Source organism: Crinia signifera, chromosome 4, assembly GCF_055691185.1.
Source record: "Crinia signifera chromosome 4, ASM5569118v1, whole genome shotgun sequence".
In the NCBI taxonomy this organism is placed as follows: Eukaryota; Metazoa; Chordata; class Amphibia; order Anura; family Myobatrachidae; genus Crinia; species Crinia signifera.
In genome coordinates this window covers 173907140-173920602 of record NC_139220.1, presented here as the reverse complement: position 1 = coordinate 173920602, position 13463 = coordinate 173907140, and the positions used below count along the sequence as shown (strand labels likewise).

Genomic DNA, 13463 nt, shown 5'->3' with positions numbered 1-13463 from the left:
TATATATATATATATATATATATAAAAGGAAAAAAGAGTGAGATGGGCGCCTCCTAGTGCAATATGTCAACATATACAATGGATCCCTCCACCGCAGATTAATGAAGCACCCCAATAAATTGGATTAATTTTATCACCACAAGAACGTACCATCAAAAAAAGCTAAAAACCTTAAAGAGAGTTTGGCACCCAGCATGTTGCCACAAAAGGGGACAAAAGGGGTTAATCCCTTGGCCCAAGTGAAAGGCTTCTATAAGTGTGCAATATTTGTAGATAAATACATAGGTAAAACCAAATGCCACATGAAATTATGAATTCAAGAACATGTAAGAGGGATAAAAAACAAGGTGGAGAGTCACACTGTACCTAGACATTTCAAACAATATCATGATAGCAACGTAGAGGATTTAAATTTAAAGTTTTAGAGCATGTTATAAGACAACCTGTTATGCAGATGTGAGATGTTCTGGATACATGAATTACCTAAAACCTAAAAAAAAGTAAATGTGTTGCCTGTTTTGCACGTTTACCTTGAACTGCATGATCCAGTTTTCTGCAGGTGTGAGGTCATGGGTTACTGTATACACTTCCCTGCCATCATGGCTTCCACATATCATCACGCCATCAGGTGACTCACAGAATCTCTCGATGCTGCAGTCCTCATGGAACAGCCAGTGCTCATTTACTAAAAAAAAAAATAGAAAAATGTTTAAGAACACATTGAAAGTTTTCTAATTCAGAAATTCATCTTCTGAAGCAGCAGTGTAGATCACATCGTATTGCATTGCATAGCATAGGTTTACCGTTTTGCAATGCAATGAGATGAGATGAGATCTAGTACAAGAAGTATGTGCAGCACATACTTTTTGAGCTGTGCGATGAGATGTGTGATGGGAGAGTGAATCACAACCCCTTCTGAACTCTCAGTGTGTACACTGAAAGACACTGATGACCAATTTCCCTTGAACTCAGTGTCCTGGACAAAATATGTTGATGAAAGATGTTGATGAAATATGTTGACAAAAGACGAAAGTTACCCAAATTGAGCTGCATGCACAGTTGACGAACAACCTTGTTGAACTGGCGGTTATGTGCATCATCATTCACCATTCGTCACATGAACACCGAGAGATATTTTGACCAATATCATTCAGAAGGGCCAAACTGAACGAAATTGGTCAAAAAAAATTTACAGTGTTTATGCACCTTTTTAGAGTGGAATAAATTGACAGGTTTTGAGAAGAGATGACAAAGGAAAAGCAAAGAAACTGAGTTGATGTATTTCAAAGAAAAACATTGTTTAAACAGCGGCCTTTTAAAAAGTTCAAGTTTAATTTGTGAGGTTCACGAATGCTGAAACCATGAAAGACATTAAAAATTTCAAGCAGCCCTGCTGTTAGTACTGGGGTACATTCCACACGGGATGCGGTCATTTGGTCTACTGCATTATGGTAGAAGGTCATTAGGTCGAATCCATTAGGTCGACATGCTAAAAGGTCGACATGACTCTAGGTCGACATGGGAAAAGGTCGACATGATTCTAGTTCGAAAGGTCATTAGTTCGACAGGTCATTAGTTCGAAAAGGTCATTAGTTCGACATTGTCTATGTCGACTTTCACAAGTTCGACATGGAGTTTTTCACTGTTTTTTGAGCCAACATGTGCCGACAGGCGGTATTTCATGCCCTACCATCCACTAGGGCGTGGTGGGAGAATAAAATAGTGTGCCGAGCGTAGCGAGGCACCGTGCCCGACGCATTGCGAGCGCAGCGAGCGATGCGAGGGGATGCAGTGCACTTTAAACTGTGTCCATGTCGACTGTGTTGACATTCAGGTAAAAAAACAGTGAAAAACCCCATGTCGACCTTGTGAATGTCGACATAGACAATGTCGAACTAATGACCTTGTCGAACTAATGACCTGTCGAACTAATGACCTTTCGACCTAGAATCATGTCGACCTTTTCCCATGTCGACCTAGATTCATGTCGACCTTTTAGCATGTCGACCTAATGGATTCGACCTAATGACTTTCTACCATAATGCAATAGACCAAATGATCCCAACCCTTCCACACATATTCTTTTATATGAAGGCAGTTCATTAACATGGTAACTATTTTCCTGGTTTTTAGTTTGCTTTATCAAATATAATTCCATGTAATGCTAAATGTAATGAATATAACCTAGATGTGTGGGTGGAAAAAGTCTTTGATAACCAACATCAATAAATGTTAATGGTGTTACCTGCAGTTTTGTCTTCACCAAAAAATTCAAATGCTATCCTTCCAGTAGGACCGGCATCAGCCGCCGTGCGCTCATGTTGTAGAATCGGAGCACTACTGAACGTGTCTAACATCACTGTACTCTGATCCACAGAACCAGATATCAATACATTGTCAATGGCCCAATCATTCTGGTCTAAGCCATCATGCTTGGGCTGCCACCAGCGGAATCGAGTCCCAACAGTCTTAGCACTGGGTGGTAGGAGGATATTTACAAAGCTGTAAACATAAAACAATAACATTAGAGTTTACATCTGGCATTAAACAGTAATTATTCTGAGGTTAAAGAAAAAAGCAATGAAAATGCACAGGCCCCTCCCACATCGACTTAGTTAATTTCAGTCACTGATGCAATAAGCAGAATAAGTACAGTGGTTTGGCTATGCATAGGTCGGACAAACAATGTACTGACTGTCTGCAAATGAGGCTATACAAGATTGTCAGAGTACTAGGTACTCGCTGCTCTATGTAATGGATTCAAAACAGAACACAATTCTGTTTTACATTTAGATCTTGTAAGTTTAAGCACTGTGTATGCTTTGAGGCAGAGCGTAAGTAAATATGGAAGATGTACACATCTCAGTTACCGCTCCACATACGGCTGAATGGCTGTAACTGTGACATGGGCTTTCTGTACTTAGGATAAGTGTCCTATGGACATGTCATGTGAAAGTAAGTGGCACTGTTATGCCCCTTTCAGACCTGCGACCCGGCAATTACCCTGCACTTAGAGTGCCAGGTCATTTTGCCGGGTGCAGTCTGACCCCCTTTCACACATAGCAGCAAATTACCAGGTTAAAAACCATCAACCCGGTAATTTGCTGAAAACAGGGGTTATTTGTGTAGTGTGAAAGGGTCTAGCTGTGTCCCAAATCCTGGGTCGACGAATCTGGTAAAAAGCAGGGTCGGTGACCTGGGATTTAAGACCCGGGATGACCCTTTCACACTACACAAATTACCGTCTAGAACTGCTTCACCCAGTAATTTGCTTTTATGTCTGAAAGGGGTATTAGTTGAGTTAATATATCACAATGATAACACCTTGATATTTTAAATGTTAAAAAAATTGTACCATCATTACAGTAAGGAGATATATGTTGAGCACAATGTATAATAAAAGCTAACGCACAAATACTCACACATCACACCACTTTTGCATTTACTTTGTGTTGCTTTAATTGACATTGCTGGCAGGTTTTCATAGGTAAAAGGCAATCAAGTTCTATGGCAATGAAGTCAAAGCATTATGTAAAATATGTAGTTCCTTAGGCTGGAATGTAGTTTCAGATGTGTTAATGAATACATCTCAAAGATCCCCAGAAGCAAGGTCAAATTAACTATGCTTCAAAAAGTGTTGAGTTTCAATGCCCATGTGTACGTAGCATTAAAATAGACTTAAACCCACAAAAGCCACATAGTTCAAAACTTTGTAATAACAGTATAAATTATATATGCATATTAGATTCCATTTTAAATGCCATGGCAGCATCACGTGAATGGTAGCGGTAATGGTGAGCTCTCTCCAAATCTTAGTTGCCTACCCTCCTGCATTCTGCAGGAGACTCCCTGAAAAAGCAGCAATCTCCCTCTCTCCCTCATTATTCCAGCAATCTCCCTCATTTCAACTAGCCCCCATTACACTGTTACATTTTTTTGATAAAAAAGGAATGATAGAGAGACACATTTATATTGACTCATCAGCACCATTTCCCAGCACTTTGTATATTAGCTCTTACTAACTGCTTTGGGGATCATCTACATTTGGATATAAGTCATTTTAAAAGATTCCTCTGTAGCAGTACACACCCACGCTTCTAGGTGCCACGTTCACAATCACTTTTCACAATCTCTCCATATTTGGAACTAGACATACCCTTTGGGTGGAGCATGACAGGCCTCCTCAATGGGGTGCTGTGCAAAATTCTGCTACCAACTATAATCTCCCTGAAATTAGTTTTCAAAAGTAGGCAACTATGCTCCAAATGCACTTGTCCTTACAGGATAACTGCATAGACTAATGTATAATAATGGAAAGGTTTACATATTTATTCAGCATTTCTGTCATTTCCTAATTAACCAGAACTGAAATTAACCATAATACCTGTATTATGTAATTTTATCGACAAAAGCTGCAGTTTTTGAAAACAACAGGAAACATTTTGGAAGAAGAATCAATGTGACTGCTGCATGTGTTAAAAAATAAAGGGCATTTAAACCTATTTTCTGATCTGAGTGGGGCCAAGACTCAGAGTATAGATGATTTTCCCTAAAACATCTTTATTAATTGAAAAATCCCCCTGACAGTACCCAGTATATTTTTTTAAATGAGGATTTGATGTTCTCTAGCTCTTTATTACAACATTATGACAAATAAATGTACCTGTTGTCACAAATATATACATGTATTACTACATGTAAGTTACTTATCAACACGCATGGACGTTTAACCCCTTCGGAACGCTGATCTCAGTGCTCCGCTCAGCGGCGCTGCCCAGCAAGAGGGAACGCAGGCAGTGGCACTACCGAGAATTTTCTGAGTTTGCCAGTCTTGCACTGGAGCACCGCCTGGAAAATTCTCAGGAGTACTAGGGAACGGAAGGAAGTATGCCCATGTGCACAGTTGTGGTGCTCGCTCAGGGGGGTGGGGTGGATAGGGTGGTGGCAGCGCTGGGACATGGGAACGCCCAGCATTTCATGGGCGTCCCCATGCAAACGCTGGGTGTTCCCATGCTAATGCAGCCGTGACACAGCGTGCCCGGGGATGGGTGGCTATCATCACATGACGTCTGCCACCCGCCCTGTATTTGTCCCAAAGCCCGCAAATATAAGTCAGTCTCCACCGCCTTATAGTTGCAAGTCCAGGATAAATCATTTGATGGTCACCGACCATCAAATGATTTCTCCTGCTAAAGGCACATGCGAGGGAATTTGTTTTCATAACACATCCCCTCACATGGTTGTGAGGGGATACAGTGGCGGGGGGTGTTTTCGGAGGGGCGGGCACTCTGGGACTTGGTAAGCTGTGATCTTTTCTCTTCTTATTCTTTAATAGTTTGCTTATCTACCTAAAGCTGTGAATGCTGTGCTCCCATACCTGCCTCTAAATTTGGCCATATTGTGCAATAATCACAAGTGCAAAGGTTACACTTTATTATATTGACAGGATCCGTTCCCTATTCAGTTCTAAGTGTTGTGAGCTCAGTAGATGCCAGAGGGGCCCCTAAGTCATGAGTCCCATAGCAATGGCAAACTCTGCACCCCCATCAAATTATAATGGACGAAGTTCCCTAAAACTCATGGTCATTATGTATAGTTTACTGTATATATATATACAATCTGTGCAGCTCCCTGTTATGCCTGTTGTGTAGCTATTGTAATAGTGTAATAGTTTAGTATAATTATATAGTGCTACCTACAGTACTGAGGAAATAATAATAATACAACTAGTGCAGGTTAGACATATGGTGATGTTTTCCCCAGAGCACAAATCTATCTACAGTGTATGTACTAGGGATCAATCAAGTAAATATAACAATTTATTACGATTGTAAAAACATAAACACACAGTAATATTCTACAGTAAATACTTTCAGAATGCATATAACCATACATATAAAATACAAGACAAATAAGCAATAAAAGGGCAATAAAAGTTAACAAGAATGATAAGTCAGGTTAACAACTGACAAGTGCTAAAACATACACTATTTGGAGTTTGTGGATTGTTCTCTATACAGTATGTATGGCTATAGCCATTTTTAACAGTATTTACTGTACAATATTACTATGTATGTATGTATGTGTTAAATTGTTCTTTTTTGTTGGCATGTCAGGTGGCCTGAGATTGCTAGCGTTGGGGGTATTTTGTGTCAAAATTTTAGTCTAAACAAGATGCAAACAGGATCCACAATGAGACTACATGGAATAATTTGATTTGTGCCTTGTAAATCTGTGTGCGACGGAGTCTCTGAATCTGCATACGAAGTGCTATGATGCTTTGATCTGAGATTTTTTTCCATGGCAAGTTCCATTGTGCTCCATGGCCCTTATTCAGATCTGATTGCAGTACAAATTTGTTAGGAAAATGGGAAAAACCATATGCACTGCAGGTGGGGCAGATGTGCAGAGAGAGTTACATTTGGGTGGGGTGTGTTGAAACTGAAATTTAAATTGCAGTGTAAAAATAATGCAGCCAGTATTTACCCTGCACAGAAACAAAATAACTCACACAAATCTAATTCTCTCTAAACATGCAACATCTGCCCCACCTGCAGTGCACATCCTTTTGCCCATTTTCCAAATAAACTTCTTCTGCGATCAGATCTGAATTAAGGCCTATATACAGACTCAAACACACACACACACACACACACACACACACACAGGTGTTGCATGTCAAAGAATCGGTACAGTTTCAGGGTGTGTCCTAGACACCTAGTCATATCAGATTGTGACTAAAGGTGCCCACACACGCACCGATCCCGGCGGTGCGATGCTATACGATGGGGTGCGCACTCCCGCGGCACCCCATCGTACAGTACAAGGCATACGATGCGATGCTATGTGTGCTAGTTAAGCCCACAACGCACACCGGGATCGGTGCGTATGTGGGCACCTTAAGATGCATTTTCTGTGGGCGAATTTTAGCCACTTAACTGGCTAATATATTTTCCAAAAACTGCTCATATATTGCCAGTTTTTTTTTAAATCACGGCAAATGGAACATCAGAATCTTTTTTATTGCACCTAGAATGAAAGTTTCTTATTGAGAAATATACATAAAAAAAAAAAATTAAATTATGTTTCGACAGATATAAAATAAACTATTAACACCTGTATTTTTGAAAGTATTCTTACTTTGTAGCATTTTTCCCACACCTGCCTACCTAAAAGTTTTGCACATCATTGTATTGTGTGTGTATGTGTATATATACACACACACACACACACATATATATACACACACACACACACACACACACACACACACATATACATACATACATACATATACAGCAGCTCTCAGCAGTTTACTAAAACTTAAGTGTTTCCCAGCTGAAATAATCAACAACCCCTTTGTAAAAGCAATAATTATATTTACAATTAAAAAAAGAAAAAAAAGTTAGGTTCATTTAAAGGTGATTCTTATAATGTACACTTTACTTTATTTTATTAACTTAGTAATATTGGTTACAGCTTTTGTATAGCCTTTTGCAAAAGTGATATATTGAATATATATACATACCCTGGTTTGCTATACTGATCATAGAAGATTTCCATCAATAAGTCCCAGGTGATGCCACCATTTACAGAGTACTCCAGCAGTACACCCTGGTTGCGGCTGTGAGGTGTTATCAGACATCCATACATGAAATAAAACTGAATAAATTCAGCACTAGTAAGATTCAGATCCACCGAAACTAGGATGCGGCTACAGCCCTGTAAATTTAACACAGAAATCTATTTTAGTACTAAATACAAGTGAATAAGTAGAAAAGAGATAGTGCGCCTAACCGCTGCAGCTGTAATCTGAGAGTGACCAGATGAATAATAATATTTTTGGTGGTCACTCTTTCAAAAGTGCTGTATGGTCACACTTTCTAAGGCGAGCTCAGGGAGGACAGAAACCTCCCGTGGAGAAGAAGGGCAACAGAAACGAGAAGAAGGTAAGATATTTTCACAAAGGTAAGATATTGTCACAAAGTATTTATTTATACCAATTTCCCACAACATCTAAAAACCTGGGTGCGTGGCTCTGCGCAGTGTGGCGGTCAGAGGTCACGTTGCGCAGGCCAAAGGGCTGCATCCCCACTCCCGACCACACCTCCCAGCCGCACCACCCACTCTGCTGCTGCTGATGTCCGCTCCCTCCTGGAGGCACCGCTACTGTCTGCCCCGCTTCTGGCCACCCGCTCATGTAAGTAAATGGGCGGGTTGGCAGGTGAGGGGGGAAGGGGCGTGTTTTATTCATTAGGGATTGAGCATTTTTCAATCACGAATTCTGGGATTGAAAAAAAATGCACCGGGCTCGGCATCCCCACTCCCCATGAACACCTATTGGAATTGCAAGGGCCTCCAATTATTTCCAATTTACATTTTCAAGAGGTGACCATTGGGACGCATATGTGTCACAGACGCATATGCATAGTTAAACAATTGAGCGGTTGCACCCAATGTTTTACTTGTGTATACCTCTGAATCAAGCTCATTATATTTACAAACATCCAGCGAGACCAGAGCTAACACACAGACAAACAGGAAGGAACAAAGTTGTAAAAATGTCAAACTGACCCCACTGAAGTGTAGAGCCATCCCTGAGGCTACTGCCCCACAGACATTGCTGAGCTTGCCACCGTTCACAGTCAGCCAGTTCTGGCTAGCTGGAGCTCGGTTAAAGGTGTCCTTAAGTTGAGTTGGTAAAGGCACTTCTGGCTCATCACAGTAGATCCCACCCCAGTAGTCATCACACCTGCATGTCAACAATAATGTAACCAGCATTAGTAACCATAAATAGCTCTTCAAAGTTCCAACCAAACAGAACATAAACATACACAAATTATATCCATACAAATGTTATAAAAACAGGAATGAGCAAAATGATGGTGATGATTTGAAAACAATGTCAACATTACATGACAAGAAAATTAAAATTGCAGTTATTAAAACCAAAGTGTGTTTCCGCATTTTTTTTACACCAAATGTACTGATATACAGTAATATATATATATATATATATATATTACTGAAGCTGTAAAATATGTTATTCCAAACATATTGCTATATTTTAGTTTTGTATTTACAGTAAAGATGAAAGTGGTCTTTGTGAAAGGTAAAACCTGTTATACTCACACACAATTCCCCTGTACACATCGTCCATGCCCACTGCACATATCTAAACATCCATCTCCTATGTAAACATTGTCGATAGCCCAGGTTTGCTGCTTATCAAAAGGTGACGGCTGGTTCCAACGGAATCGGGTAGCTGGAGATCTTCCAAAATGACAACAAACATAAATAGGCTAGATCACGTCCTAATATACATATACGCTGTGGGTTAATATTACTCTAAATAAAAAAAGGCAAATATTCCATTTCTAAAATCGTAATAGAATAGTTTTCTGCCTGGTACCAAACTGTAGGCATGTCGCTCTCACCCAAAGCAACATTTAGTATCCAAATGTTTTAATGAGCTTATGTAAGATTTAGGTTCCCCACAGATTTCCCCACTTTTCTGTACAACACTCTGAACAAGATTCCATATGTTACAGTATGTAGCAAAATGATCCATCCACAGACACCTAGCTGTGGAATGATGATGGCATAAAACCTAGCACTGGAATCTGCGCAATGATAATGTGCTGTGAAATGGTAAGGAGAATTCATTAACTTCTGTAGTGAAGCAAGGGACAGCACCTTAATTTGTAGAAGGAGATAAAAAATGTATTTGATTAAGTCCAATGGCAATTATATGGTATGAAAAGTCACAGTGAATTAGGCACATGCATAAGCAGCATGTCATATACACATGGGTCCACGGTCATCTGTAGCGCCAGTGCTGTGAGATGGGCCATCTCGGTGCAGGAGCGTCTCATAGACTCACCAGATGGTGCGCGCGATCATCTCACACACACGCCGTATTCGTTCCATTGGCATGCTTCATCGTGTCTCTCTAATGAGCATGGCTCCAAGTGTAGCCCAACATATTCAGTGGCCCAAGTGTAGCCCTCTGCCCAGAATGTATGTAAGTGTGCCAGCCTCTGTTGGGGCACAGCATTCTTTGCAGTACATTGAGGACTATGGGGAGTATTCAATCCTGGCCAATATATTTTGGATAGTCGGAAATATTAGCTAGGACCTATTCAATCAATTTGCAGATGGGACTATCTCTAAACAAATGAGATGCTTCTTTCTGGGCAATAGCTGCAGATATCAGAAATCTGATCTATCATATTGAAAGAAAAATACTACCAAATATAAGTGCGTAGACCTCTTTCCCTTCTGTAACAGGCCTGTGTACTATTCAGCACCCCCCTCTGCCCCCCCCCCCCCCATGAAGACAACCATGTCAATACTGAATAGTAAAGTGCTCTTCATAGGACCCCTGGGCTGTGAGTACCTGGGTTACTAATAATTATAAAGTTTAGCTGCACCTTCTACAATTAAAACATTTCTGATAACTTTTATAAAATCCTAAAAATATAGTTGTTTTATTTAAATGTAGTGCCAACTGTTAAATAAAATGATACATTACAAAATATTTCTACCTTACGCAGAAATACATAATAGTTTTTGCCAGTGGCAAACAGGCACGTGCAGTCAGGGGAGGCAGGGGAGGCAGTGCCTACCCTGTCATTAATGATTAAAATAATACAAAGAAGATACTTATGACACATATTCTGTGTCATAAGTATCTTCTTTATATTATTCTAATCATTTTTAATTGGGCATCATGTTTTTATTGATATTGGAGGCACCGAAAGCGCTGCCTCCAGCTACCCTGTACAAATAGATAGAAGCAGAGGGCGGGCAGAGGGCGTGCAGAGGGCAGGGACAAACAAAGGGCTGTAAAAGCCCATTAAAATACTAGCTTAAGCGGCACCTTTACAGATGCCTCAGGGACAGGGGTGTGCCGCAGCACCTGCAGTCAGCCAGTACCGCTATGCCTGCCTGTCATGACCCAGCGCTGAACCCTGGGGCTGTAGATGGGGCGGGCACTGCTGCATAGCTCGTCCGCCAGCTCACCCACCGGCTCCCGCTCGTCCACCTCATACGCGGCCAACAGTAGTGAGGAGTTCGCCGGGCAATCTTCCCACCTGCCGCCACAGCCTGCCCGGAAGCCATCCCGCAAGTGTTTCCATCTCTGACAGCGAGGAGTCCTGTCAGATGCCGGCATCGCTGAATAGATGTCCCCACTCCGCTCAGCGGCAGGAGGATCAGCACCTCTCCCCAGTCCCCTGCTTGCTGGTCCCTGGGGCTGCAGACGAAGCGCTGTTCCTCTCAACTGCCATCAGCAGCCTGTCTACGAGGACTCCTCGCTGATGGCCTGATGTGGGACCCTGGGCTTTAAACTTGCCCATCTGCTTAATGTAAGTGTCAGAGTGAGGAGGGGGTGCGTGTGTCGGCGGTGGCCGGGGTGTGGGTGCGGTGGTGGCTGCAGCAGTGCCTCTCTGTACACAGCCACCACCGCACGTCACTGGTGGCAAATGTTACCTATGGGCTGCAGGACTGCATCCCCCTCCCCCAGTAAAATTCACTTAGCGTCAGTGAAGCCAGATGTAGTCTATGACTTCATTGTGACTGGCGGTGACTTCCTTTTGGAAGTCCAATGAGGGCCGGAGGAGGCAGTGGCCATTTGCCACTGCTGCACATGTTCCAGTACTACTGCAAGGTACAGGTGCCAGGATAAACACCTTGCTCTGAAAAGCCCATTCCATGCAGTAAAGGTCAGTTAACCCATATAGTTAAAAACTTGCAGTCATTCATAAGTATGTATGTCAACCAGGAAAGAATTAGGACCTCCCAAGTCACAAGTCTTTTACAGGTCTGTCATAGGTCGGTTATCAATGCCGGGTTTTGTGGCGAAAACAAGAAGCCATCCTCACCATCTAACCCCCTCGCCAGCCGCTCCCCCTATTCTATGTTTCGGGGAAATCCTCGTTGTCAGATTACGGTGAGGATACCCCGGAACGGCTAGGTTCACTGCATATACAGCAAGCCCACTGCATATAGGGAACTGGTAACATTTTGCTGCAGCACAGACTTTATAAAGATTAGCATTACCGCCTCACAGCAATGAAGTCATGGATTTGATTACCCCCATGGCCCTTACTGTGTAGTGTTTGTATTTTCTCCACATGCTTGTGTGGGTTTACTCTGGGTACTCCGGTTTCCTCCCACAATCCAAAAATATACTGGTAGTCTCCCAACAAAATGAATCCTTGAATGAATGTGTGTGTGTGCACATGTGGTAGAGAATATAGATTGTAAGCTCCACTGGAGCAGGGACTGATGTGATTGTTCAAGTAGTCTATGTAAAGTGCTGATGTATATGTATGCGCAAATATTTGTTTATAAACTTACATTGAAAAATATTAATCTATTATATTTCTCTGTCATTGTCTTTTAAAATGAAGGTAAGAATGGACTGGCCAAACCTCAGGTAATCAAGGAATATGAGCAATTTGCCTGAATTTGAGGAAAGGACACATTAGTCTGTCAGATAAGAGAAGCAGAATTGCAGAGTGATCCTTGTTTCATTAACTTACCTGCTTTAATGTTTACTTTTTGTTTTACCTTACTAATTTGATATAAGTCTGTAAAGCTGTTTGAATGGATGAATGGCTGCATTACTGCACACATGTCTGCCACAGTATAATATATATATATATATATATATATATATATATATATATATATATATATATATATATAGTCTCTGAAATACTGCCATTTGCTAGCAGAGAGTGAAACTAAATCTCTTTCTCACACATGCACAGAAGGTTGCAGGCTAGCTAGTACAGTATAATTATTTAACAAGTCCAGTTTCACAAAAAAATAAAAATGACCATGTAAAATAGTAAATGAACACAAGGTGGCAGCATATGCAATACTTTAACACCAGTAAAATACTATTTATCATTACTAAGTTAAGATAAATTTTATTAATAACAAAGAACAGAAGGTGCAAGTCTAAACGGTTAACAAAATGTAACAAAATGAGAAATGTGATTGTAAACGTAGCCCATTCGATATACAAGCAACCTGTATTTATCCAAACATAAATGCAAAACCAACCACAATATGATTTGCTGTTATTCTGCCCTGTTGAATTCCAATTTTTACATTTACATTTATATATGATAGGAAATTATCCTACTTTTAGATAAATATGAAATGATGCTTCATGATGGTTTTCCATTAAATGTAGAACTTTGATGGTTTGATATTTGGAAACATTTATGACATTTTTTTTCTCCTTGCCCAATGCAATCAATGAGATCTATCCACTACAAAGCTAGATTACACTAGGGCATGGGTCTTCAAACTGTGGCCCTCCAGATGTTGTGAAACTACAAATCCCAGCATGCCTTGCCACAGTTTTAACACTCCCTTATAGCAAAACTGTGGCAAGGCATGCTGGGATTTGTAGTTTCACAACATCTGGAGGGCCACAGTTTGAA

The 13463-nt window shown here is 40.9% G+C and overlaps 1 protein-coding gene across 4 annotated transcripts in view; it reads right to left on the bottom strand.

The window, feature by feature from the left end:
* The window catches only part of RELN (reelin), a 479555-nt gene that overhangs the window by 40060 nt on the left and 426032 nt on the right, over positions 1-13463 (bottom strand). For all 4 annotated transcript variants that reach the window (XM_083183017.1, XM_083183019.1, XM_083183018.1 and 1 more), the window contains exons 47-51: positions 9133-9273; positions 8575-8752; positions 7529-7722; positions 2246-2502; positions 531-685 (exon numbers count right to left, since the gene is read on the bottom strand). In XM_083183017.1, coding sequence (XP_083039143.1) covers positions 531-685; positions 2246-2502; positions 7529-7722; positions 8575-8752; positions 9133-9273 — 925 coding nt within the window. The remainder of the gene's footprint in view (positions 1-530; positions 686-2245; positions 2503-7528; positions 7723-8574; positions 8753-9132; positions 9274-13463) is intronic.